This window comes from Saccopteryx leptura, chromosome 1, assembly GCF_036850995.1.
Source record: "Saccopteryx leptura isolate mSacLep1 chromosome 1, mSacLep1_pri_phased_curated, whole genome shotgun sequence".
Classification (NCBI taxonomy): domain Eukaryota; kingdom Metazoa; phylum Chordata; class Mammalia; order Chiroptera; family Emballonuridae; genus Saccopteryx; species Saccopteryx leptura.
In genome coordinates, this window is record NC_089503.1 from 63202168 (window position 1) to 63229625 (window position 27458).

Below are 27458 nucleotides of genomic sequence, written 5' to 3' on the forward strand. Positions count from 1 at the left end.
ACCCTTATGATATAATTATCTCTATTTCACAGATTAGAAAACTGAGGCACAGAGGGTTGAAGATTTGAAGGCTCTTTTCAAAATCCTTTGATTCTGGGACAAAATCAAAGCTCAGACTTTTAGAATCAACCTGGATTTGAATGAATACAAGCCTTACTGAATACTATACAGTTTTCCTGCCAGTGACTCAACCTCTAAGTCTCACCTGGCTGTTGTGAGGATTCTACGGACAAAGAACATAGTGCAGGCCCTCATCGGTTTACATCTCTGAAGGACCTTATACCCCAACAGCACTTTTACCTCACATGCGACTCCTACACGGAGTCACAGAGATGTAGTGGGAAGTGGCTTTCTTACATTGGGTTCCTCTTTCCCATAATCCTGGTTTCTCTTCTGAAACACAGCCATTCTCTTTTATTTTGGGTCTAAGGATAATGGCAGGCAAGATCAAGAATCTCCCTCGAATGAAAATGACCCATTGTTCAGCTATTCATTTAGTCCTTGGCCCAGATATTGCCCGAGTTATGGAAGGCGCCTCTCAGCAAGAACATGATGTCTAAGGCCATTCAGGAACTGTCTGGGGGGAGGCACAGCTGTGAAAGCTGCTTTGGGGCTGTCCCTGGCAAACAACTACTTACTGCTTTAGGAATAAAGATTATGACTCGAATAGCTGGTTCTTTAGAAAATTGGATCTTTCATTTCACACCTGAGGAACAGGAAGGAGCGTGTGGAATAAATGCTGAACCTACAGCCACATAAATATCTTTAAGGATCAGCTTGGTGTTTTCTCAACTTTATTTCAGGGAGGGATGGGAGGAAAGGGATAGGCGTTAAGGTTTTTGTAGTCTCAACACAAAATAATTTATCTTGTGTTTGATATCAGACAAACTGTAGAAGTCGCTTGTTTCTCCTCATGCCTCCACACCATTTCCAGGGGAAGTCCTCCCAGCGTCTGGCTCACTCTGACACCACGAAGGGCCTTCATGGCCACGGCCATAAAGGCTGCCTGTGACTCAGCGCCTGCCGGGTTTGGGCATTATGTAAACCTTCACAGACTTGCTGAAGGGGATGGTGCCCTCGATGCCGGTTTCCACCTGGGGCAATAGCTCGCCCCCCTCGATCCAGGGGCATTTGGGAATGCGTGAGTTGGAGTTGTAGGCCAGCAGTAGCCTCACTTCCACCTGGCATGGTTCTGGAAAAAAAAAGACAAAAGAAATCTTCTATGATTGGACATGGCTAAGAACTGGGATGAATGAAATATCACATAAAAGCAACAACCAAGATGGAAGCAATAGGGTTTTTTTTTTTAAACTTTTACTTTATTTTTATTTATTTTATTTTTTATTTTTACAGAGACAGAAAGAGAGGGATAGATAGGGACAGACAGACAGGAACGAAGAGAGATGAGAAGTATCAATCATCAGTTTTTCGTTGCAACACCTTAGTTGTTCATTGTTTGCTTTCTAATATGTGCCTTGACTGCAGGCCTTCAGCAGACCGAGTAACCCCTTGCTTGAGCCAGTGACCTTGGGTCCAAGCTGGTGAATTTTGCTCAAACCAGATGAGCCCGCATCAAGCTGGCGACCTTGGGGTCTCAAACCTGGGTCCTCCACATCCCAGTCCGACGCTCTATCCACTGCGTCACCGACTGGTCAGGTTTTTTTTTTTTTTTTTTTTTTTTTTACAGAGACAGAGAGAGGGGTAGATAGGGACAGACAGACAGGAACGGAGAGAGATGAGAAGCATCAATCACCAGTTTTTCGTTGTGACATCTTTGATTGCTTTCTCATATGTGCCTTGACCGTGGGGCTACAGCAGACCGAGTAACCCCCTTGCTCGAGCCAGCGACCTTTGGTCCAAGCTGGTGAGCTTTGCTCAAACCAGATGAGCCCGTGCTCAAGCTGGCAACCTTGGGGTTTCAAACCTGGGTCCTCTGTATCACAGTCCGACGCTCTATCCACTGCACCACCGCCTCGTCAGGCGGAAGCAGTAGGGTTTCAAAAACATTTCTTGATCTGTCTGCATCCCCTCCTCCCCTCCTCCCCTCCTCCAAAGAAAATCACCTTCCCAGCCTGTATCTGTGAGGCTGACCCAAAGCCTGCTTCTCTGCCACCTTCTCCTCAGGTCTGTGTGGACTCCCTGCAGCGCAGAGCCACGGAGCTGAGGGTCAGAGAGCAAGCTAAAAATCTCCCATTGAGGCCTTCCAGCCTCCAGACAGAAGCCCAACAGGTACATGCATGTGGCCGAGCCTCGTGCCCAGATAATGGTGCTGTTCCTGTGTGGCTGATCTTGGGCTGCAAGGCCTCCTGTCTTAGTGGAGAAGAGCCTTTCCTTCGGAAATAGTTGTGACAAAAAGTTTTCCCCAGTGCCTAACCAGGAGGTGGTGCAGTGGATAGAGCATTGGACTAGGACGTAGAGGACCTAGGTTTGAAACCCCGAGGTCACCAGCTTGAGCATGGGACCATAGACATGACCCCGTAGTTGCTGCCTTGAAGCCCAAGGTTGCTGGCTTGAAGCCCAAGGTCCACTGGCTTGAGCAGGGCTGTAGCCCCCCAGTCAAGGCACATATGAGAAAGCGGTCAATAAGCAACTAAGGTGCCACAATGAAAAGCTAAGGCTTCTCATCTCTCTCTTCCTGTCTGTCTGTCCCTATCTGTCCCTCTCTCTGTCTCTGTCACCAAAACAAAAAAAAAATCTCCCCAGTGAACAGGTACATATTTCAGGGACCTAAAATTATGTCATTTAACCTTTTGTTATTTTATGACATGACATTCTGATACTGATCTGGTGTCTGCAGGTGGCAGGCCCCGTGAAAGTAAGACCGCCCTCAAGTCGCTGACCATTTGGTTGAGGATACAGAGACAGCTGCACGGAGCACAGCACATATTCTGACAGAGTCTCTAAGACAGCGGTTCTCAACCTGTAGGTCGCGACCCCGGCGGGGGTCAAATGACCAAAACACAGGGATCGCCTAAAGCCATCAGAAAATACATATTTATTATACAATACATTTTTAAATAAAATATGCATTTCCGATGGCTTTAGGTGACCCCTGTGTTTTGGTCATTTGAACCCCGCCGGGGTTGCGACCTACAGGTTGAGAACCGCCGCTCTAAGAAGTGAAGAGGGAGTCCAGGAAGGCTTTGGAATAGACCATCTGCTCTGTGCTAAATAAGCACGTAATCTTAAGAATTCTTATCCTGCACACCATGAACGAAAGACAATCCCAAAGAGTTCCAAGGCTCTGAGAGGTTCTTAGTGACTGCCCAAATCTAAACCAGTGACAGAATCTGGGCTCAGTTTACAAACGGAAGCAATTACTGTTCTATTAACCACGTGACTTCAATAAATAAGAAGAGCGAGAGGATTTCAGGAAAACCTAAGAACACATGCAAAGGCCGAGCACAGTATGAGCTTGAAATGTCCTCCTTAATTTTGTGTCTGGAGTAAAGGTGCAAGTGTAAAGACAAGCCCAAGGCTAAGGCATTCAGTCGGCAGGAATGAGGGCTGGATGGATCTAAATGAACAAGGGCAAGACCTCTCGATGCCTCCCCAGACCTCTCCCAACTCCTCCCTAGAGATGAAAGCAGGCTGTCCTCCAGGAAGGGAAAGGCTGGCAGGCAGCCAGGGCAGCCTCACCAACCCCACGGAGCAGCCTGAGCTTGACCACTTAACAGGGTTCATGTGGTGCGGACACGCCCACATGATATGAGGCATCTACCAGCCCTCAGTGCTTCTAATGACCCAGCACCGCTCTCTGCACCAGACTCAGCACTGGCAATCCCACTGCCTTCCTCTTTGTGCCAGATGGCTGTTGCCAAGCCCTGACCAGATCCAGCCTCAGCTCACAGCACCTTCAGGAGCCAAACCCTGGCAAGGTCAGAGGGTACAATCCTAGCTGGTTGTCATGCCCTGCTCACCAGTTGTGGTCACACTGGTGATTAAGTCACTGCCTTCAGAAGAAGGGAGATAGGAGAGAGAAGGAGGAGACTGGGAGAAAGAGATAAAAGATCATCGGGGACAAATATATTGTGGGAGAATATCTCTTATGAGGTAGAATTCTCACTCCCATCTTACAGACAAAGAAAGTAAGAGAGAGGTAAAATAACTTTCTCAGGATCACAGAGCAAGGGAGGCAGAATCTGGAGCCTGCAAGACCTGGCAGCACTCTATCTCCTGCCGAGAGGCCGCCAGCCGGAGAGGCCTCCAGCCGGGGCTGCTGAGGGGCTGGTGCAGGCGCATGCTACAACACCAGCGCCACCCCCTGGATCAGGAGAAAGGCGTGGGCACATTCAGAATGTTTCACTTTAGTGTCCCAGGTCAGGAGCGTGGTGTAATGAAAAAATAAGGGATTTGGGAGTTAGGAAATCTGTCAGTCTCAGTACCACCACAGCTAAATAGGCCTCCGTTTATACATCCATAAAATGAAGAAGAGATGGCCCTGACTGGTTGTTCAGTGGATAGAGTGTCAGCTGGCATGCAGACATCCCAGGTTCAATCCTCAGTCAGGGCACACAGGAGAAGCGACCATCTGCTTCTCCCCCCCCCCCTCCCCCTTCTCTTCCTCTTCTCCTCTCGCAGCCAGTGGCTCGGCTGGGACGAACATTGGCCCTGGGCACTGAAGATAGCTCAGTTGATTTAAGCATTGGCCCCAGAGGGGGTTGCCAGGTAGATCCCAGTCAGGGTGCATGAGGGAGTCTGTCTCTCTATCTCCCCTGTTCTCACTTAAAAACAAACAAAACCATTTAAAAACATTAACAAAATGAAGGATAAAATACTAATCTCTCCCCCAGAAGTTGGCCTAAGGATTAAATGACTTTTAATTAAACATTTAAAATCCTATTCAATTTTCATTATTTGTTGAGCACCTACTACATATCAGGTATCAGGGACACAGGATATAGAGTATTGGTGATACAGAGGTAAAAATGAGAGGTTCTCTGTTCTAAAGGAACCTACATCCTAATCGAAAAGGCAGTAAACAAATGTGAAAACATCTGACGTTAGTTGAGTGCTATGCAGAGAATTATAAAAGAGATTTATAATAGTGATTGGGTAGCAGCCCCTCAGAGGAGGTAGGTGATCTAGATGAATTATAATTCTTCAGGCCCAGGACAGCTTGGATTATAGCCCTAGCTCAGGCAATGACATGCTGTGTGAGCAGGGACAGGGCAGTAGCCCGCCAGGACTTTGAAGCTCTTTTGAGCTCTCTCATGCTGTGATGTAAGACCTGAGCCTTGGCCTTTCCACAACAATGCTGCCCATCGCTAGAATCTGTTCATCAGAAGAGATGAGAATAAGGACTCTACCTTCCTGTGGGGATAGGTTTGGCAGATGGTACAGGAACACAGCCAGCAAGGTCATGGGATGAGGGATCCTCAGCAGGCAGAGCCTGGGTAAAAGCATTGCTGGATGTGCCCTCAGGCCCAGTGCCAGGCCCAGGGTTACTCGTCCCCTGAGGGGGCTGCCCTGATATTCAACAGCACTTCTTTGTTGAAAACGTCATAAAGTCATCTATAACTAATACTCATAGCCTAATACCTCTGACAGAGGGAAACCATTAATAATGGCATTCAACAGTTACTCATGTGTTTTAAAACACAGTGAAAAGAAAATTCCAGAAAGCATTTACCTATTTTTAAATAAACCAAATTTGGCTGTTTCTAAACCCTTTCTCCCGTAACAGTCACGCTTCTGAATTATCTCGAATGTTCTAGGAAATACCAGAGAGGCCAACTGTCTCCCTACATTTTAGGTTCTGCCATTCAAGTGTCCTTTTAAAGTTTCCAAAGCCATCTTAGGCTTGAAATGTAATGTCTTTGCACTTGTGTTCTCCCATTTTATTCTTTTTTTTGAGAGGAGAGGAGATAGTGAGACAGTTTTCCTCCCACATGCTCCCCGACTGGGATCCAACCAGCAACCAGTCTAGGGCCCATGCTCAAATCAACTGTGCTATTTTTAGCACCTAAGACTGACTGACACACTTGGACCAACCGAGCTATCCTCAGCACCTGGGGCCAATGCTCCAACTAATCGAACCACTGTATATGGAAGAGGAAGAGGGAGAGAAGGGGGAGAGGGATGGGAAAAGCAGATGGTCACTTCTCATGTGTGCCCTGACTGGAAGTTAAACCTGGGATGCCTGCATGCCAGGTGGACACTATCCACTGAGCCAACTGACCTGAGCCTGGTCCTTTAAAAAATTTTTTTTTCTTAAGCAAGAGAGAGAGGGACAGACAGGAATAGACAGACAAGAAGGAAGGGAGATGAAAAGCATCAATTCTTCGTTGAGGCCCTTTAGTTTGTTCATTGATTGCTTTCTCATATGTACCTTGATCGGGGGGCTCCAGCCAAACCAGTGACCCCTTGCTCAAGCCAGTGACTTTTGGGCTCAAGCTTGCAACCATGGGGTCATATCTATGATCCCATGCTCAAGCTGGCGACCCTGCACTCAAGCTGGCAATCCCGTGATCAAGCTGGTGACTGTGCTCAAGCTAGTGACCCCGTGCTCAAGCTGGTGACTTCGGGGTTTCAAACCTAGGTCCCCAGCGTCCCTGGCCAATGCTCAATCCACTGCACCACCGCCTGGTCTTTTTTTTTTTTTTTTTTTTTTTACAGAGACAGAGAGAGAGTCAGAGACAGACAGATAGGAACGGAGAGATGAGAAGCATCAATTATTAGTTTTTCGTTGCGTGTTGCAACACGTTAGTTGTTCATTGATTGCTTTCTCATATGTGCCTTGACGACGGGCCTTCAGCAGACTGAGTGATCCCTTGTTCGAGCCAGTGACCTTGGGTCCAAGCTGGTGAGCTTTTGCTCAAACCAGATGAGCCCACGCTTAAGCTGGCGACCTCGGGGTCTTGAACCTGGGTCCTCTGCATCCCAGTCTGACGCTCTATCCACTGCGCCACCACCTGGTCAGGCATCTTTTTTTTTTTTTAATGTTCATTTTTTATTGACTTAGCGAGAGGAAGGGAGAGAGCAAGAGACACAGGAACATCAACCTGTTCTTCTATATGCCCTGACCGGGGATCAAACTGGCAACCTCTGCTCTTCAGGATGATGCTCTAAGTCTAACCAACCAAGCTACCCAGCCATGGCCCAGTTTATTCTTATGAATTAAAAGAGAAACTTCAGCAACTTTCCTGTCTTTTCACAACTGTCAAGGCTCTACTCAGCCGCTGTATGGAGGGCAAAGTCAACGAGATCAGATCATCTTGCTTTGTGGTTACCCCACAAACCAGCCCGTGTGGGAGGGGAGGACAGTAACTGTTGTCATTTTACTTGTTTGGGGAAAATGAACTAAGTTGTTCACACACTAAAAGAGAATGATTTAAAATTTTTTGGTAAGAAATACAACTGTTTAATTATTAGAGTTGTCCTGGCCAGTTGGCTCAGTGGTAGAGCGTTGGCCTGGTGTGCAGGAGTCCTGGGTTCGATTCCCAGCCAGGGCACACAGGAGAAGCGCCCATCTGCTTCTCCACCCCTCCCTCTCTCCTTCCTCTCTGTCTCTTTCTTCCCCTCCCGCAGCCGAGGCTCCGTTGGAGCAAAGTTGGCCCGGGCGCTGAGGATGGCTCCATGGCCTCTGCCTCAGGCACTAGAATGGCTCTGGTTGTGACAGAGCAACGCCCCAGTTGGGCAGAGCATCGCCCCCTGGTGGGCGTGCCGGGTGGATCCCGGTCGGGCACATGCGGGAGTCTGACTGCCTCCCCGTTTCCAACTTCAGGAAAAAAAAAAAAAAGAAGGTAATTATCAGAGTAATTCTCAGAACTAACTAGTAGACTGAGAATTATCATCTTCATTTGAAAGGTGAAGAAACAGATTCAGAAGGGAAGGTGGCTTGTCCAAAGTAATGCAGTAAGTCACTGGCAGAGCGAGGACAGGAAAATGAGTCTCCTGGTATCCAGCCCAGAGTCCTTTCCATGAGTCTCCACACTACTGTAATCCGTGTATCTTCTGACAAAATCTTGTGCCTTTTGCAATCAAAGCAATGCAGCAAATTAGTCTAAATGTACCCAGTCTGAGATTTTAAGCTCCCTCAGAAATCAAGCACAATCCTCAGAGGTCTGATTCAGCCATGCAAAGCACCAAATGCCTAAGGGTGGGTGTGATCCCAGGTCAGATCTCCCTGCCCGCCCTGGGGACTGACCCCTTACCTGTCCAGGCAGTGTGGGATAGATACACCTGAGTGATGAGCCGGTGCCGCCCTGGGCCAGGATTCCGGAAGTCTGAAGGCTTGGGGTGGATCATCTGAGCCTGGCCATCTGGATATAAGACCTAAGAAGTGACAGAAATGAGAAAAAGAGGGAGAAAAAAGCCATGACCTTTTAACAAATGTGCTGGTAACATCTGTTGTGAATCCCATAACAAAAGAAAAAGAGCCTGACCAGGCAGTGGCGCAGTGGATAGTGTCAGACTGGGATGCAGAGGACCCAGGTTTGAAACCCCGAGGTTGCTGGGTTGAGTGCAGGCTCACCAGCTTGAGTGCAAAGTCGCTAGCTTGAGCAAGGGGTCACTCACTCTGCTGTAACCCCCCTGCGTCAAGGCACACATGAGAAAGCAATCAAGGAACAACTAAGGTGCCGCAATGAAGAACTGATACTTCTCATCTCTCTCCCTTCCTGTCTGTCCCTATCTGTCCCTTTCTGTCTCTGTCACAAAAAAAAAAAAAAAGAGAGAGAAAAAGAAAGAAAGATAACAAGAGCTTTTGCAACAGATTGCTACTTCAGGGGAGGGCCACAGTACTGACATCATTAGAGCCCCCCGCTCCAGAACAAAGTAGTGTTTGGCAAATGTTTCCCAAATCCATGGTGAGCAAGGAAGAGGAATAAATTCTCTATAGAGTACAAGGAGAGGTAAAAATATTAATCCTGACATGAAAAGCTCCCCAGGCACCCCCATCCGGATGACTCCCTCCGTCCCTGGCCCAGCATCCACCACCATCCATCAAGAACTAAAACTTGTTTTGTCATCATTTCTTATGGCTGAGTAGTATTCCATAGTGTATATGTGCCACATCTTCTTTATCCAGTCATCTATTGAAGGGCTTTTTGGTTGTTTCCATGTCTTGGCCACTGTGAACAATGCTGCAATGAACATAGAGCTACATGCATGTGTCTTTGCGTGTCAATGTCTCTGAGTTTTGGGGGTACACATCGGATCATTTACAACAAAATGGTTGAATCTTGATAACATTATATGGAGTAAAATAAGTAAATCAAAAAAAACTAAGAACTGCATGATTCCATACATAGGTGAGACATAAAAACAAGACTAAGAGACATGGACAAGAGTGTGGGGGTTACGGAGGGGGAAGAGAGGGAGGGGGAGGAGGAAGGGGAGGGGGAGGGGCACAAAGAAAACCAGATAGAAGGTGACAGAGGACAATCTGACTTTGGGTGATGGGTATGCAACATAATTGAATGACAAGATAACCTGGAGATGTTTTCTTTGAACATATATATGTACCCTGATTTATTGATGTCACCCCATTAAAATTAATAAAAATTTATGAAAAAAAACACCTTGTTTTGTAACTGCATTCTCTCCTCTAGATTGCAAGCAGTTGGGAATCTGTCTATCTGTCTCTCTACAGAGACAATGCTCAATGAAGGATCTGCTCAAATTGCTGGCCAGTTCTTCAAATCTCACAAACTGCCACAGAGTTCTTTCCTCAGCATGTCAGGGACCTTCACAGCTGTTTCTGGAGAGGGCCTATTACACTGCACAGTGTACAAAGGAACTAAGTGAACAAATAAACCTTATCTTCAAATCATATAGGACCAATGCTATTCAAATACAGTGTGTCCGTAAAGTCATGGTGCACTTTCGGTCATAGGAAAGCAACAAAAGATGATAGAAATGTGAAATCTGCACCAAATAAAAAGGAAAACCCTCCCAGTTTCTATAGGATGATGTGGCAGCATGTGTGCATGCACAGATGATGATATAACACCATGTATACGCGGAGCAGCCCGCGGCCATGCCAGTCGAGATGTGGACGGTACAGAGGAAAGTTCAGTGTGTTCTGTGGCTCGCTAAATTCAAATCCGTGACCAAAGTGCAACGTGAATATTGGCACGTTTATAACGAAGCGCCACCACATAGGAATAAAATTACTCGGTGGGATAAGCAGTTGAAGGAAACCTGCAGTTTGGTGGAGAAACCCCGTTCTGGTAGGCCATCAGTCAGCGACGAGTCTGTAGAGGCTATACGGGATAGCTACCTAAGGAGCCCTAAAAAAATCTGTGCGTGAGCCCATATCGAACTGCACTGAATAGGTATGAAACTGGGAGATTTTTCCTTTTATTTGGTGCAGATTTCACATTTCTATCGTCTTTTGCTGCTTTCCTGTGACCGGTCAAAAGTGCACCATGACTTTACGGACACACTGTATACTGACAAGGGCAAAGCAAGGAACTGAATGGGTCTTTCAGTTTGAAATTCTGGCCCTGCCCTGTGGTGGCGCAGTGGATGAAGCGTCGACCTGGAACACTGAGGCTGAAGGTTCAAAACCCTGGGCTTCCCTGGTCAAGGCACATGTGCGCGTTGATGCTTCCTGTTCCTCGGCCCTTCTCTTTCTCTTTCTCTTTCTTTCTCTCCTCCCCCCACCTCTCTAAAATGAATAAATAAAATCCAAAAAGAAACTCTGGGAGGCATGTCTCAGCCTGCCCATAATCTCACTTCAACTCTCCTGCTCTTAGCCACCTCCTCTTCTACCTCTCTTTTTTTAAAGCTGCTACTCAGTGGCCCTGGCCGGTTGGCTCAGTGGTAGAGTGTCGGCCTGGTGTGCAGAAGTCCCGGGTTCGATTCCGGCCAGGGCACACAGGAGAGGCGCCCATCTGCTTCTCCACCCCTCCCCCTCTCCTTCCTCTCTGTCTCTCTCTTCCCCTCCCGCAGCCAAGGCTCCATTGGAGCAAAGATTGCCCGGGCGCTGGGGATGGCTCCTTGGCCTCTGCCCCAGGCGCTAGAGTGGCTCTGGTCGCAACAGAGCGACGCCCCGGATGGGCAGAGCATCGCCCCCTGGTGGGTGTACCGGGTGGATCCCGGTCGGGCGCATGCGGGAGTCTGTCTGACTGTCTCTCCCTGTTTCCAGCTTTAGGAAAAAAAAAAAAAAAAAGCTGCTACTCACTACTCTATCTCCAGGCCCGAAATCTACTACAGCAGGAAGATGCAGGTATCCCAGCTTCCTGATCCTTGTTACATTTAAAGAAAATGCTTGAGCTTCATCAAGAAGGAGGGACGGGATTACTGAAACAGTAATGAGCTCGGAAAAGAAAATGGTTAAGGCAGCAGAATGTCCCAGCGTTCTCAGCACAAGTGCCCATGGTGAAAGGCCCTGCCCCCCTCTGTGAAATGGACACTGGAAGCCTTTCCTCATTCCTACCAAGTGCAACTTAGAAATCTGTGGCCCAAGTAAGTCAGGGGAAGAAAATGGCCAGTATGAATTATATTCTGGATTTCAGAAATTTTTAAAAAAATAATCACACTTCTATCATCAGCTAAAATCTAGTAGGACTGCACTGGGACTGAAGTGTACCTGAATTGAGTTCCTGTACATTCTACTTTAACTAGCTGACATACATTATTTTAACAGAGATTATAAGCTTGATGTGACCTCAGCTGGGTTCACTGCTATATCCCTAGCACCCAAAGGACTGTCTAGAACAGAGTTGTCCAGGCCTGGTGTCTGGACTCGACAGCACTTTCCAGCCAGCAGAGCTGCCTCAGGACCAGGCAGCGAGTTTCTCGTCTCCCTGACTGCACAGGCACCGAACAGTTTGGCCATGTGTGCAGTGGAGCCACTCTGGAGGGGAGTTCTGTCGAGTCCAGCAGATGAACCTTATAGAATCTTTCTACAATCCCATTTATGCTCAGTTGGTCAGTGAACGTTTTTTCAGGAACAGTATGAAACAGTGGTTCTCAGCCATGCTGTATACGAGCTGAACAGAAACAAACAATAAAACCTAGCCCTGGCCGGTTGGCTCAGTGGTAGAGCGTCGGCCTGGTGTGCAGAGGTCCTGGGTTCGATTCCCGGCCAGGGCACACAGGAGAGGCGCCCATCTGCTTCTCCACCCCTCCCCCTCTCCTTCCTCTCTGTCTCTCTCTTCCCCTCCCGCAGCCAAGGCTCCATTGGAGCAAAGATTGCCCGGGCGCTGGGGATGGCTCCTTGGCCTCTGCCCCAGGCGCTAGAGTGGCTCTGGTCGCAACAGAGCGACGCCCCGGAAGGGCAGAGTATAGCCCCCTGGTGGGCAGAGCATCACCCCCTGGTGGGCGTGCCGGGTGGATCCCAGTCGGGTGCATGCGGGAGTCTGTCTGACTGTCTCTCCCCGTTTCCAGCTTCAGAAAAATACAAAAAAAAAAAAAAAAAAAAAAAAAGAAAACCTAGTACCCATGGCCCTACTCAAGATTTTGGTTTAACTGGTATAAATTCCTGAAGCCTGTACATCAGCACTTTTTAATGCTGAGTAATTCTAAAGTGCAGTGAGGGTGAAAAACTACTAACATGTGTGTTGGGGTGGAGGTTAGCCATAAGACATAAAACCAACCGCACACAGCACAACTCCACAGCCAGCTCAGGACTAGTTCTCTGCAGGTCTCATGATTATAGTAATTCCTGCGGGGAAGCCAGGAGGCTTTTCCTCTGCTGTCAGGAAAGGAAACTATTACCATCTTTAAGGCCTGATTCACCCTTACCTCTTCACGGAAGCCTTCCCTGCCGGCGCCAGCCTGCTTTCTGTCCTGATTACAGCGGCTGCCAGTGCTCACGCACCTATGTCCAGCCGCATCCCTTTGTCCTTACCCTTTGCTCTGACTCCTCTTTCCAGACCTTCCCACGCACCGGCATCTCCACAGTGCCTTCCTTCCTCAGCCGCCAGCACACTCTCCAAATTAAGTGTCCCTCCAGAGTATTTTCAAAAATATTTTTAAAAATTATATTGCAAATTTTTTATACATGTCATAAATTGGAAGTAATTCTGCAGTAATTTTCTCTACACTTCTAGGGTCTTGGTGAGAACCATTTGTCTGTCTCTCCTTGAAACTGAGCGTCCCGAGGGCAGGAATGCTGACCTAAGTGCTTCTGCAACACTAGCCCTTAGCATGTACAAGAGCAAACACTCCTGCGCGGGCAGCAGGAAGAATGGATGGATGGATAAAGGGGCAGTGCTCTCCGTAGGGCTTCACTGCAGACTGTCTAAACGGCTTAGTGTCCCTACTACATCTCTCACGTCTCTGATATCTAACTTGGAAAAAATTCTCCCTAGTGATTGCTTTTCCCCCAACTAGAGATTTTGTTTGCCAAGCTGACTGACCGACAGCCTGAAAAAGACTTGCTTGTTGTAGCTTGCTTGAAGCCCTGAAAAGACCAAGCCTTAACCTCACATAGTAAGAAGAGAAAGGGTGCTGGCACCCAGTGAACCCTTACTGGGTGCACTCATCGCCTCGTTTCAATGGCACCTATTCCTGTTTGTCAGCATCGAGTCTGAGGTTCAGAGCTGAAGGTAGCCTGCTCTAGCCCACGTTCAGAAGCTGGGACTCAAGCCCAGGCTCACTTCCAGAAAGAGCCCTCTTCTCTCCCTCCCCAGCTCCACCCCTCAGTAGAGGTGAAAGGAGTGCTGTCGGTAAAGGTGTCACCACGAAGTCAGTGTCTGTGGGGCCACTCTGACAGACCTGGACCTTCACAGTGCTCTGAGGGTCCTGCACGTGCTCCAGAGTCGCATCCACGTCCAGGGCCACCACCAACCCAGATGTAAACCGCAAAGGGCTGTCCGACTCGCCCGCCGGCTCAAGGATGGTGGCTGAAGCTTTGTGGATCTGCAAACAAGAAGAAAATACAATGATTCTAAAGCCAGGGAATCCCTGGGGAGCAAAACAGGACCCTTGTCTTCCTGTCTCATCTAATGGGTTATGTGGGAGCCAATCAGAAGAAAGGCCCTGGCCCAGCTGCTTCAAAAATGAAAGATCATCCAGGTGAGCCGCTCGGACTGGCTGGCGGGCTTGGGCTGAAGGGGAACGGCGCAGACCCTGACCTGCTCCGGAAGCGGGAGGTGCAGGAAGGCACTCTGCCGCAGCATGGTCTGTAGAATTTTGACCACTTCTGCAGGTTTGGATGTCATAAGTCGGGGCATAAGGTCAAGAAGTTTGTCCACAAAGCTGTCCTGCAGGTGGGGCAAATCAGCAATGAAACACCTGGAGGAACAGAAACAAATTATGCATTCATTTGCCACAGAATGAGCCCCAAACATCTGCCAAACATCAAGGAAGAAAAAGTACTGACTAGTAGGAGCTCATGGTTCCCGACTGGGACAACCCACTAATTATTCCTTAGTGACACCATCATCATAATAATTGAATACCCATTATGTGCCAGGTATATTCCCAAGTATTTTACATTATCTTATTTAATCTTCCCAGAAATCCTGTGAACTGTTAGGATTATTTTTTATATTATAGACTCATTAATTAATTTAACAAGGATTTACCGAGTGTCAAGTACTAGTCTAGATACTGGGGACAAAACAATGAGCAAAAGAGAAGAAAATGTGGGGTTTTTTTGTATTTTCCTGAAGTTAGAAGCAGGGAGGCAGTCAGACAGACTCCCGCATGCGCCCAACCAGGATCCACCCGGCATGCCCACCAGGGGGCATTGTTCCATTGTGGCTGGAGCCATTCTAGCGCCTGAGGCAGAGGCCATGGAGCCGTCCTCAGTGCCTGGGCCAACTTTGCTTCAATGGAGCCTTGGCTGTGGGAGGAGAAGAGATAGAGAGAAAGGAGAGGTGGAAGAGTGGAGAAGCAGACGGGCACTTCTCCTGTGTGCCCTGGCCGGGAATCAAATCCAAAACTTCCACACACCAGGCTGACACTCTACTGCTGAGCCAACCAGCCAGTTTCTTGTTTTGTTTTTGTTTTTTTGAGAGATAAGAAGTATCAGCTCATAGTTTGGTACTTCAGTTGTTCATTGATTGCTTCTAACACATGCCTAGACCAGGAGGCTCAAGCCAAGCCAGTGACATCATGCTCAAGCCAGGGACCCTGTGATCACGTCAATGAGCTGATGCTCAAGCCCATGACCTCAGTGCCCCAGGTCAACGCTCTATCCACTGCACTACCACCAGGCAAAAATGCCTCTCTTAATAAAGTTTATATTCAAGTGATAGGAATACTGAGACTCTAAGAGGATGATAGTTCATTCAGGCTTAAAAAAGTAACGTATACCAAGCTTTGTCTGATTGAATAGTACTTGTGCCATGTGGAAGGGTTAGTCAAAAAATACTTCATTTAGGACGTGACATCAGTGCAGGGACTCATAGCCTAAATTAAGAAAAACCGTGCAGATTGAGGCCCTGGACGGTTGGCTCAGTGGGCAGAGTGTTGGCCTAGCATATGCCCCAGGTTCGATTTCTGGTCAGAGCACACATGAGAAGCGACCAAATGCCTCTCTTCCCCTCCGTTGTCCCCTTCTCTCTCTCATCTCCTCACAGCTAGTGGCTCAATTGGGTCAAGCATCAGCACAGGCACTGAAGATAGTTAGGTTGGTCTCAGCACATCAGCCTCACAAGCTAAAAATAGCTCAGTTGATTCAAGCATCGGCCCCATAAGGGGGTTGCTGGATGGATCTTGGTTGGGGCATAAGCGAAGTCTATCTCCCTATCTCCTCTTTTTTCACTTAAAAAAAAGAAAGAAAAAATGTGCAGATCAAAAAAGATGAGGAACTTTGGCAATTCAGAGTTATCACCTTTCCAAAAATCTCTTCAATCCAACAGTGCAAAAACAGACTACCTTAAACAATCTAAAACCCAAAGGCATGAACTTTGTTCACGTTTGAAGGTAGTCTTAGAGCCAAGCTAGACTATTTAATTCAGGGGTCCCCAAATTTTTTACACAGGGGGCCAGTTCATTGTCCCTCAGACTGTTGGAGGGCTGGACTATAAAAAAAACTATGAACAAATCCCTATGCACACTGCACATCTTATTTTAAAGTAAAAAACAAAAACAGAAACGGGAACAAATACAATATTTAAAATAAAGAACATGTAAATTTAAATCAACAAACTAACCAGTATTTCAATGGGAACTATGCTCCTCTCACTGACCACCAATGAAAGAGGTGCCCCTTCTGGAAGTGCAGCGGGGGCTGGATAAATGGCCTCTGGGGCAGCATGCGTCTGCCATAGTTTGGGGACTCCTGATTTAATTGCTAGAGAACAGCACCTAGTGGTGAAGGCTGGTATTGCAACCCAGCCCTATAGGAAGCTATTACCACTTAAATGAAAAAGAACTGAGAAGTGCCTGACCAGTTGTGGCACAGTAGATAGAGCGTCAACCTGACCCAAAGGTTCGCCAGCTTGGCTTGAGTGCAGCTCACTAGCTTGAGCGTGGGATCACTAATCCCATGTTCGCTGGCTTGAACAAGGGGTCACTGGTTTCACCTGTGCCCCCTGGTCAAGGCACACAGGAGAAGCAATCAATGAACAACTAAAATGAAACAACTAGGCCTGACCTGTGGTGGTGCAGTGGATAAAGCATCGACCTGGAAATGCTGAGGTTGCCAGTTCAAAACCCTGGGCTTGCCTGGTCAAGACACATATGGGAGTTGATGCTTCCAGCTCCTCCCTCCCTTCTCTCTGTCTCTCCTCTCTCTCTCTCTGTCTCTCCCTCTCCTCTCTAAAATGAATAAAAAATAAATAAAAATTAAAAATAAATAAATAAAATGATACAACTATGAGTTGATGTTTCTCATCTCTCTCCTTTCCCACACCCCCCACACTCTCATTCTCTCTCTCTGAAAAAAAAAAAAAAAAATTACTAACAAGTGTAGTCCTATAACCTCAGGTTTGGTTAAAGTTCATGGTGGTAGGGACAAGGATGGCAGAATGAAATCTCAGATTTAATGGGGTGCTTTAAAATCCTATAAACGCCCCCTCCTGGTATTCTACTGCCAGTACACCACGGGTTTGTCACTGCCTGGACTCCCACTTCTTCACCAACCCTTCTACTCAACTACTGCATCTGTTTTAACGAATCTGTATCATACAGAACTCTGAGAAGACAATTTTTTGTAGATTAGAGAAATATGCAAGTTTAAAATCAGTGATTTAAGAACAGACAAGTTGTGACTTTTCAACAAGAGTCTATGAGGATTCCCACATAATACCTGTCTTTTTATGGTCCAACTGAGTCCATATGATTCCTGATATTTTTATTATCCTGTTGTTGTATGTTTAGGTTCGAAGCTAAGGTTGAAGAGGTTTATACACCATAAAAAAAAATACACAAATTAGGGCACCCTGCCACAGATAATAGCTTGGCTGAATGGGCTAAACCAAGAATTCTGGCTTATGATGGCTCTTGTCACTCTATGATAGTCTCTGCATAATCAAGATTTAATAAACTAGAAGAATGATCAAATACTTACCTCTGAAAAAAGTCCACTTCATGTAAAAATTTTTCACACATCCCAAATAAGGGGTCAACTCTATAGAAAAAAAAAATTATTTGCTTCTGAAATCTGTGAACTGAGGAGGACCAATGTCCCAGAATCCTGAGCTTATATGAAAGGTGAATGAGCATATTACACCATAAAAATAATCTTTAAGAGAAATATAGGACTGCTAATAAACCTTGGGAGATATATTTGCCAGGATCCGAAGACCTGATTAAAACACTACAGTGCCCATTAGGCTCAATGACATTCAAAACCAAAGACAGGCCACACTTGGCACTCATCACTAAGAATCAGGACAGGAGCACAGCTTGCAGGCAGCATGATATCACAGTCCTCTGGGGGAGTCCTTGTAGCATAGCAGTCCACTCAGAAGCCCACAGAGCTCCCTACAAGGGATATTCTCAGTTATAAGAATTGCTGTACTCAATGAAGCCCAAACCTATAAGGTCTGCTAAAGATAATTAGAGTTCCTTGTAGTCTACACATGATTTTCTCAGAGATCATTTTACCATAGCTGTGTTACTCAGTACTATAGATGACAATACCAGGTTTCTAGGGAACAGACCCAGAAAGTCAGTCAGTCTGCTCTTCCTCTCCGGAGCAAGCTCCCTCCACCCCATGCATGTTATCTTTGCCCTTCCCTCTCCTAAACTCCAAGGGCCCTTCTTTTGCCTCTGTAACTTGTTTCCTGAGCCTACGCAGCCCAGCTGGCTCCTTTTGACTATCTTTGTAACTTTCTAAATAAACTTTCTCCCATAATTTGAAAAAAAAATTAAAAAGTTAAATCAAAGGCCAAATTCTCATGCGGTAGGGGAAAAGATTTTGTTACTAATTTGCCCACAGACACAGACTATACTCTTTCCTCTTTATCTCTACTGCTTCGGCCTCACAGTACTTAGGGTGTTTCATTTACAGTAAAAACTTACTGGCCCTGGCAGGCTGGCTCAGTGGTAGAGCATCGGCCCGACGTGTGGAAGTCCCAGGTTCGTTTCCCGGTCAGGGCACACAGGAGAAGCGCCCATCGGCTTCTCTACCCCTCCCCCTCCCTCTTTTCTCTCTTTTCCCCTTCCACAGCCAGTGCATCAGCCCTGGGCACTGAGGATGGCTCCCAGGAGCCTCTGCCTCAGGTATTAAAAACAGCTCAGTTGCAAGCATGGCTCTAGATGGGGGTTGCCAGGTGGATCCTAGTCAGGGTGCATGCGGGAGTCTGTCTATCTCCCTTCCTCTCACTTGGAAAAAAAGGAAAAGAAAAAAACAAACAACAAATATCTTACTGCATACATAAATAATCCAGGCAACATGTTAGGCCACTGTAAATTACTAATCACACAGATTTAACCTTTGGGTTTTTGTGAGGGTTTTTCGTTTTTGTTTTTAGAGAGAAAGACAGGGAGAGAGGAATGTTGATTTGTTCCTGTATGTGCCCTGACTGGAGATCAAACCGGCAGCCTCCGCACTGCAGGATGATGCTCCAACCAACGGAGCTACTGGGCCAGGGCTAGCTTTTGTTTTTATTTATTTATTTATTTATTATTTTAATAATTTTATTTTTTTAATGGGGCGACATCAATAAATCAGGATACATATATTCAAAGATAACATGTCCAGGTTATCTTGTCGTTCAATTATGTTGCATATCCATCACCCAAAGTCAGATTGTCCTCTGTCACCTTCTATCTAGTTTTCTTTGTGCCCCTCCCCCTCCCCCAGCTTTTGTTTTTTTATTTCTTGTAATTTCTGCATGAAACTTCACATTTATTTTCATCTTATTACATGATATCAATACATTATTCATTGGAGGAGAAAAATTCCAGAGAAGAACAACAAATACTCTTTCCTTTATATAAAACCATGTAAGAGAATGATGTCAAGGTTCTCAAAAACCTATGTAAGTCTTTCTACTAAAATATAAGTTCCGAGAGGGCGGGTAGCCTCACCTACATGTTATATAAAGTGGGCATCTTCCCCTAAGAACTCCAGTTTTCCAGAAGGAAAGCAGTGGAAGATGAGGCCCATTTGGGGAAATCAAGCATTGACCTACAACTACTGGGAAAGCCTACACCAATTACCAATGTAAACTAGTCTAAATTTTCATGTGTAAGTATGCAAAGACAAAAGAAAATTACTGGGTGTTATGAGGATAATCGGGAGCTGTAAATGAGATCAAGCAGACCTCAATGAGATAAAGTCAAGGCAAGAAAGCACAGAAATCTTTTTTAAAAATTTAAATAAGTAACCACCATGAGATTTAAGAGGAGATTTGAAAGAGGAGAGACTGCCTTGATAAAGCAAGAGAAACTGCTACAAAAAAGGCAGAGAATAAGCACACTTGGAAATAACCAGCACAGCAGCCCCTCTTTAACCGTGGTTTCACTTTCGGCAGTTTCAGTTACCTGCAGTCAACAGCCGGAAAATATTAAATGAAAAAGTCCAGAAATAAACAATTCGTAAGTGTCAAAATGCACACCATTCTGAGTTGCATGATAAAATCTCACACCATGCCACCAGGGACACGAACCATCCCTTTGTCCAGTGTACTCATGCTGTAGATGCTACGCACCCATCTGTCACTGAAGGGCCATCTCCATTATCAGCTTGTGTTCAGATAATTTCTATTTTACTTAATAGTGGTTCCAAAGCACAAGAGCAGTAATGCTATTAATCCAAATATGTTAAAAAAATGCTTCTTCTACGTGAAAAGGAATGTATGTATAGGAGAACACACAGTACATACGGGGCTCAATACTCTGTGGTTTCAGGCATCCCCAAGGGGTCTTGGAATGTAACCCCTGCAGAAAAGGAGGACTATCATAATAATGAAATCAACAGTCAAAGAATAATAGGAGGAAAAATGATGAAAGCGGAAATGTAAATTAAAAGCATACTGAGAAATTTATTCAGAATATAGAGTAGAAAAGCAAAATAAACAACAAACAAACAAAACTATGAAAGAAAGGATACAGAGAAAATAGATCCAGAAGATACAACATCCAGTATGAGAGACTGGACTGGATGGAAGAAGTAGTGATTAAAAAAATAATGGAGAGGGAAAAACAAACAAAACCCTGATAAAAACAGAGTTGAGACTTCAATGTCCCAATCAAGGTCAGGTCAATAAGAATACTGAAAGGAAACACATACCTAGACATATCCTGGTGAAATTTCTGAATTCTAAAAAGAAAAAGAAAAGTTTATAGCTTTGAGCCAGGAAAAACAAGCTGCCTACAAAGGAAAGAGAACCAGAATGACATTAGACCTTCTAACTGTAAAATTAAATACTAAGAGGCAACAAGCAGTATTTACAGAGTTCTGAAAGAATGCCATTTATGTATGAGAGCAAAAGAAAGGCAGTTTCAGACATGCAGGGTCTCAGTGCTTGCGCTACATACACACTTAGTCTGAAAACTGTTACTGCAGAGTGGGCTCCAGTCAAATAAACAGTGAATGAGAAGAGGAAACTTGAAGTCAAATGTGGTACAAAAATAACAATGGAAAGCAAAGTGGGGCTAAATAATTTTGATTATGCATAAAAATTAATGCATATTTTAAGAAAGAATCCTTAAAATAAGAAAGGATTCCTAAAACAAGAGCTATCTTATGAAAACATAATAAGCTGAAACTAAATTCCAAGTTAAATAGTATGAGACAATTAAATAAAAGCACATTAAGCTTTCATTTATTTTCAGATAGACAGGAGAGAGATGAGAAGCATCAACTCAAAGCTGCAACAGCTTAGTTGTAAATTAATTGCTTTCTAATATGTGCCTTGACCAGGGGGCTTCAGCAGGGCCAGTGACCTTGCTCAAGCCAGTGACCTTGGGCTCATGCCAGTGACCTTGGGCTTCAAGCCAGCAACCTTTGGGCTCAAGCGAGCGACCACGGGGCCATGTCTAGGATCCTATACTCAAGCCAGTGACCCCACTCAAGCTGGCAACTGCGGGGTTCCTCAGCGAGCCTCTCAGGCCACTGCGTCACCACCTGGTCAGGCTAAAACTTTCATTTTAGGTGACCTTAATAGAGGTGGTCATAAATTCTATTTAATTGTTTTATGCCGAGAAGTATAAACTCAAAATGTTTATTAAAAATATATAAGTGAAAATACTATTTATACAACTAATATGAGCTAACTTTTATCAAGTGTTCACTTTGAATGTGCCAGATGGTATTTTAAGGGCTTTAAATATAAAATTCATTAATCCTTACAATAACCCAATAAGGGAGAAGCAGGTACTATTATTATTCCAGTTTAACTTATAAGGAACAAACAGAGACACAGAAGGTTTACATAATTTATCCAAGGTTACTAAATTTGCAAAGGTAGAGTCAATATCTGAACCCATCCAATGAGGCACCATAGCCCTCTGATGACTATGTTCTGCCTTTCACTTGAATGGTTGGAATTGGGGTACAGAACTCTTAAGTCCCTGGAAGAAGAAAAAGACAAAAAAAAATAATCGATCAATCAAAAATCAAGAAAGAAAAATAGAAGCAGAAATGTATACAAATGGAAAATATAAAGTAATACAGCACGAGTAATGACCAGATACATTAGAATCTTTATATAATGACATAGAAACATGACATATCTTTTTGAATGAAAAGAAAAAAAGTCAGGGCAGCAGGGTATATTATAATTTGATTTATGTTAATACACACACATTTATAACCTACACTTTATCTGGCTTGGAAAAAATCTGTTGACAATTGTTCTAAAAGAGGTAGATTACTAGAGAACCTTCACTTAATCTGCAATATTTAAATTTTTATAATAATCATATATAAACTGAAAAATACATCTGCTTTTTTTTTTTTATTTTTACATCTCCTTTCTTTAAATAAAAAGCATAGTTGCTATCACAAGCACTTATCTTTTCTCAACTGTGACTGAGTAGTAGGGATTAAACATCTGATAAATGAATATATGGATAGCTCTATGATAAAATTACCATCTGAGTATATCAGAGCACTATCAAGGTAAGTGAAGAAATAAAACAATTGTAGGAATGTTCCTTCTGCCCTTGTATTTTTCAGTGCTTGCTTAAACACCCATGTTTATTTCTCTATACCACCTTTATAGATTGAAACAATGGCTGAACTAAGCATCAGATGTGCCTTCAATCTGGCAACAAGTTACATAAATACTGTACTGTACCACATATATGCCATCATTTTAAAGATGTATCTTTATTTTATGAAACAAACAAAATAAAACACTTTCAATCAAACAATGGCAGAACATCACAGTATCTGATTTCAGAGAAGTTAAAAAATGGATTTTTGAGTTGAAGAATATGGCAATTCTCATTATCAGAAAGTCTAATAGCTTGCTATACTGAGGTCTTACTATGTACCAAGTACTATGCTAAGTGCTTTTACATGTATTATGCAGTTCATTCTTCATGAAACCCTGTAAGATAGATGCTCATTTTACAGAAAGGGAAACAACACAACTGAAAGGTTTAAAAACCTGTCCGTAATCTAACAACTAATAAGTGAAGAGGTCAGGATTTGAACAAGGTAGTCTTACTGTACAGTGTATTCTCTTAATTTGCCTTGGAGAGAGTTTACTAGTCCATTCAGAAAAGAGAAAGTAGTTCCTGGTACTAATTCTTTAAAAAATCTATCAAGGACCATACAGAATGTCCATGGTCCCAGATGAAGTCCTATGTTGTGCTCTAGGCAATAAAGAACCACAGAGTTTTTCCAGTGATCTAATCTAATCCAAGAACAGAACCTGGAATATCTGAAAGAGTGAATACTAATACGCCTTAGCTAATATTTCCTTAATATCATTTCACTTATCAGTAGCCTTGGTGAGCTCTCTGAATGTCTATAAAAGGACCATGCCACCACTTTGGGCTGCTTGCAGATCTTACCCCCGAGTGGTTCGTGCTGTTACTATAAGTTGCAAGGCTTTGGCCTGCAGCCTCATGTGATGTATAATCACCACCTGCTTATTCTCCACACCACTGTACATGAACTCCATTTTGTACGTCTCTTCCATGATCTACAAAGAAAAGGTAATAATTAACGAGCAATAAAAATATCAAATCTGCCTGACCTGTGGTGGCGCAGTGGATAAAGCGTCGACCTGGAAATGCTGAGGTCCCCGGTTCGAAACCCTGGGCTTGCCTGGTCAAGGCACATATGGGAGTTGATGCTTCCAGCTCCTCCTCCCTGTCTCTCTCTCTCTCTCTCTCCTCTCTAAAATGAATAAATAAAAAGAAAAAAATTAAAAAAAATCAAATCTATCTAGAGAGCAGCATAGAATTGCAGGTGAAATTCTGAGCTGAGTTTCTTTTTATGCCTATATTTAATTATGAACTGAGACTTTTTGCCCCATTGATTTGATTTGAGGAGAGGGGGGAGAAAGAGAGAGAGAAGCATCAACTCGTTTCACTTAGTTGTGGGCCCACTGATTGCTTCTCAAACATGCACTGACTGGGGCTCAAACCAGCAACCACGGGAATTGCGTCAATGACCTTAGGATCGGGCCAGTGACATTGGGATTGAACCAATGACCTTGGCACTCTGGGACGATGCTCTATCCACTGTGCCACTTGCCAGGGCTATGAACTGAGACTTTTAAGTGCCTATGTTGAGAGAAACTAATGTTAAGTGTTGAGGGAAATGTATAGAACTTTTGGTAATGTCTTGCAAAAAATAAAATAGATTACTTTGTCAATTGAAAAACAAAAGACTTCTTCTGGTAATAAAATCATCTTCATTGATGATGTGAAGATATGAAAATTTACATAGAAATGTTTACCTGAAACCTATGTACTCTTATTGATCAATGTCACCCCATTTAATTTCTACATAAAATTATTAAAAGGAAGTTTAATCACCAATAAAACTGTAAAGCACTGCTTGTTACCCTAAAGCAGGGGTCCCCAAACTACGGCCCGCGGGCTGCATGCGGCCCCCTGAGGCCATTTATCCGGCCCCTGCCGCACTTCCGGAAGGGGCACCTCTTTCATTGGTGGTTAGTGAGAGAAGCCTAGTTCCCATTAAAATATAGGTCAGTTTGTTGATTTAAATTTACTTGTTCTTTATTTTAAATATTGTATTTGTTCCCGTTTTGTTTTTTTACTTTAAAATAAGATATGTGCATTGTGCACAGGGATTTGTTCATAGTTTTTTTTATAGTCCGGCCCTCCAACGGTCTGAGGGACAGTGAACTGGCCCCCTGTGTAAAAAGTTTGGGGACCCCTGCCCTAAAGCAAAGACACTGTGCTGTGGGAACAAATGAATATATGCTGTATATGGAAACCCAATTCCCAAGAAAAGTCCTTAAGAATGTAGCATCGGGAACCATGAACTGCTCATCCAGACAAACTGTTCTATGGGGCTGGAGTTTGGAATAAGTGCAGAGAACAATGTCTATGACCTCAGCTCAAGCCCAGTGTATCTTAAACTCTTGCTGTATTCTAGCCAAATCAGCTAATCCTATCCAAAGGATGCTCCCCTTCCGCTTCTGTGCTTGCCTGCCTTTAAAGGCTTTGGGGTCAGAGGAATGACTCCAGGCTCTCCTTACAACTAACTAAGATAAGATACTTAATCACATGGCACTTCAGTTTCCCTATCTGTATATAGGGAGGAAACGGTATCAACATCATAAAATTTAAAGGATTAAATGGGACATGGAAAGAGCTTAACACCATATCTGGCGCGCAGCAATTGTCATTTCTTTCTTCTTTTTCTTCCAGACTACTGCTCTCTGGTCCCCTCCCTCCCATTCTGGGACTCCAGTCATTAAGTTCTACTCCCTTACAGTAAGCCCGTAACAAGTCTGAGAAGGAGACTAGACCAAATGAGATACCAAGTAGAGGAGTAGAAAGAAAACAGACTGGGAATCAGAGGATCTGGGCTCAAATCGCTGACTCTACTACCTATAGGTCTATGAACTTAACCTTGCTGAGCTTTAATTAGTTCACCTGTAAAATGGACTTAATACTTATTTCTACCTAATTGGATTATGGTGAGGGTTAATTAAAATAAACTTGAAATCATTTAGTGAATTCTAATATAGCAATCACAGTTATCATCATTAGCTTCCAACTATCCAAATCCCATTACACGGGGTCCTCGGGTTACAACAGTCCTGACATACAACATTTTGAGTTTACGATGCTCATTGCCATAAAAACTTTAAAAGATCGAGACGTGAGTGTTTTTGGCTTATGCCATTGGACCTAGTGTGGTTGTGCGCAGAATATACGCAGTGACGCGGCATAAGAGTGAGGGGGCTGGGTCCCCCAGGACGCTGACCTACACCATCTGGACTGTTAAAAGCACAAGTGTTCCGTTTGTGCCAGGCTAGGGTGGGTTTCAACTTACACCAAAATTTGGGTTACGTCACTGTCGTAGGAGTGGAACTGTGTCGTAACCCGAGGACCCCCTGTAAGTAAGAATGAAGGGAAATTGCTCAAAGCTAGAAAGAAAGAAACTCAAAATAAATAAAATGGAATGAGAACTGAGAAGAAACAAAAGAACCTTTTAAAATTCAAGAAATGTAGACAAAAATATAAACAATGTGAAAATTAGTTCAGCTACATTTTCAGATAAAAGATTTATGATAGTATTTATTAGATTATAGTATATCTGAAATACAAGCTGATATTTTAGAGCAAAATGAATCTTAGGAATTGAAATGCCATATTTTACAGAAGAGAAAAAAATCCAGGGAGTTTAAGTAGACTGCTCAATATCACCCAGCAAATTAGAGGCACACCTGGGACTAGAACCCAGGTCCCTTGATTCTACAGCCAGGGCTGTGACCCCTAGTTAAGCTGTGTCTCATATCACTTACTTCTGTTACCACAGGCTGAAACTGGGCAGGCCACAGAAGAGCCGTGGAGCTGTGTGAATGCTTATGGCTCTGACGCGAATGAGACAATTCCTGGGCAAAGACCTACTGAAGAGAAGGTCTCAACTAGCTTACCTGTTTTGCTGCTGCTGAGGCTAAATCACTCTGCTTCAAATACAAAGGGGCGGCCACGTTCCACAGCTTTTCCTGTAATGCCTACAGACAAATCAAGAGAGGACAGAACACAGAGGTCACAAAGACCAGCATATCATTTGAGACTTACATGTTTACTTTGCTTTGAAAATCTATAGTGATCAGGACTTCCTTGTCTTATTCTTTTTTTTTAAATTATTATTACTTATTTTAGCCAGAGAGGAAGGGAGCGAAGGGGAGGGGGAAAGGAGAGAGGGAGAGAGACAGGAACATCAATCCATTCCTGTATGTGCCCTGACTGGGATGTGAACTGGCAACCTCTGTGCTTCAAGCCGATGCTCTAACCAACTAGGCGATCTGGCCAGGGCTATTCTTTTAAGCCAGTAAGTCCTACTTATTATGAAGAGGGAGAAGACCAATGGTTCGGCCTAATTGAACTCCTCCCCATTCAATCCAATTCCTAGCCCAAAGGCCCTATGTCTGGGACTAGTGTACGCAAGCAGAATACAGGAGCCATGAAGGTGTCACCAGAATGTCTAGGCAAGCCAGCTTCCAAGACTCCGAGCTCTCCTTGTTCCCAGAGCCACTGGACTACCCTGCCTAGACCATCCTTGCTTGATTGTGGTTCTTTCTTCTTTGCCCCATGCTCACTATTCTTTGAACAGTCCCATCACCTTACTGGAATAAGCTTTCCTAGATTCCACCCTCTCTTAGGCTTTCCACAGTCAAAACTATCATTTAAAGCCACAGATTTAACCCATCTCTCTTCTATTATCTATATGGCCCCATCTCTCACTCTTGTCTAAACTTCTGCTTATAGTTCCTAATTTCCACAGTCTTTCTTTTTCTTTTTTTCTTTCTTTTTTTTTTTTTTTTTTTTTGTATTTTTCTGAAGCTAGAAACGGGGAGAGACAGTCAGACAGACTCCCGCATGCGCCTGACCAGGATCCACCCGGCACGCCCACCAGGGGGCGACACTCTGCCCACCAGGGGGCGATGCTCTGCCCCTCCGGGGTGTCGCTCTGTTGCGACCAGAGCCACTCTAGTGCC

General features: G+C 44.5%; 1 protein-coding gene across 2 annotated transcripts in view; it reads right to left on the reverse strand.

The window, feature by feature from the left end:
- Nucleotides 1-777: 777 nt before the first annotated feature.
- The window catches only part of INTS4 (integrator complex subunit 4), a 148573-nt gene continuing 121892 nt past the window's right edge, over nt 778-27458 (reverse strand). The window contains exons 18-25 of one of the 2 annotated variants that reach the window (XM_066369288.1): nt 26391-26471; nt 23323-23453; nt 20588-20617; nt 17417-17476; nt 14031-14190; nt 13672-13815; nt 8157-8277; nt 778-1192 (exon numbers count right to left, since the gene is read on the reverse strand). In XM_066369288.1, the coding sequence (XP_066225385.1) occupies nt 1014-1192; nt 8157-8277; nt 13672-13815; nt 14031-14190; nt 17417-17476; nt 20588-20617; nt 23323-23453; nt 26391-26471 (906 nt within the window). In that variant the 3' untranslated portion in view covers nt 778-1013. The remainder of the gene's footprint in view (nt 1193-8156; nt 8278-13671; nt 13816-14030; nt 14191-17416; nt 17477-20587; nt 20618-23322; nt 23454-26390; nt 26472-27458) is intronic. The other variant, XM_066369295.1, reaches the window with a different exon arrangement.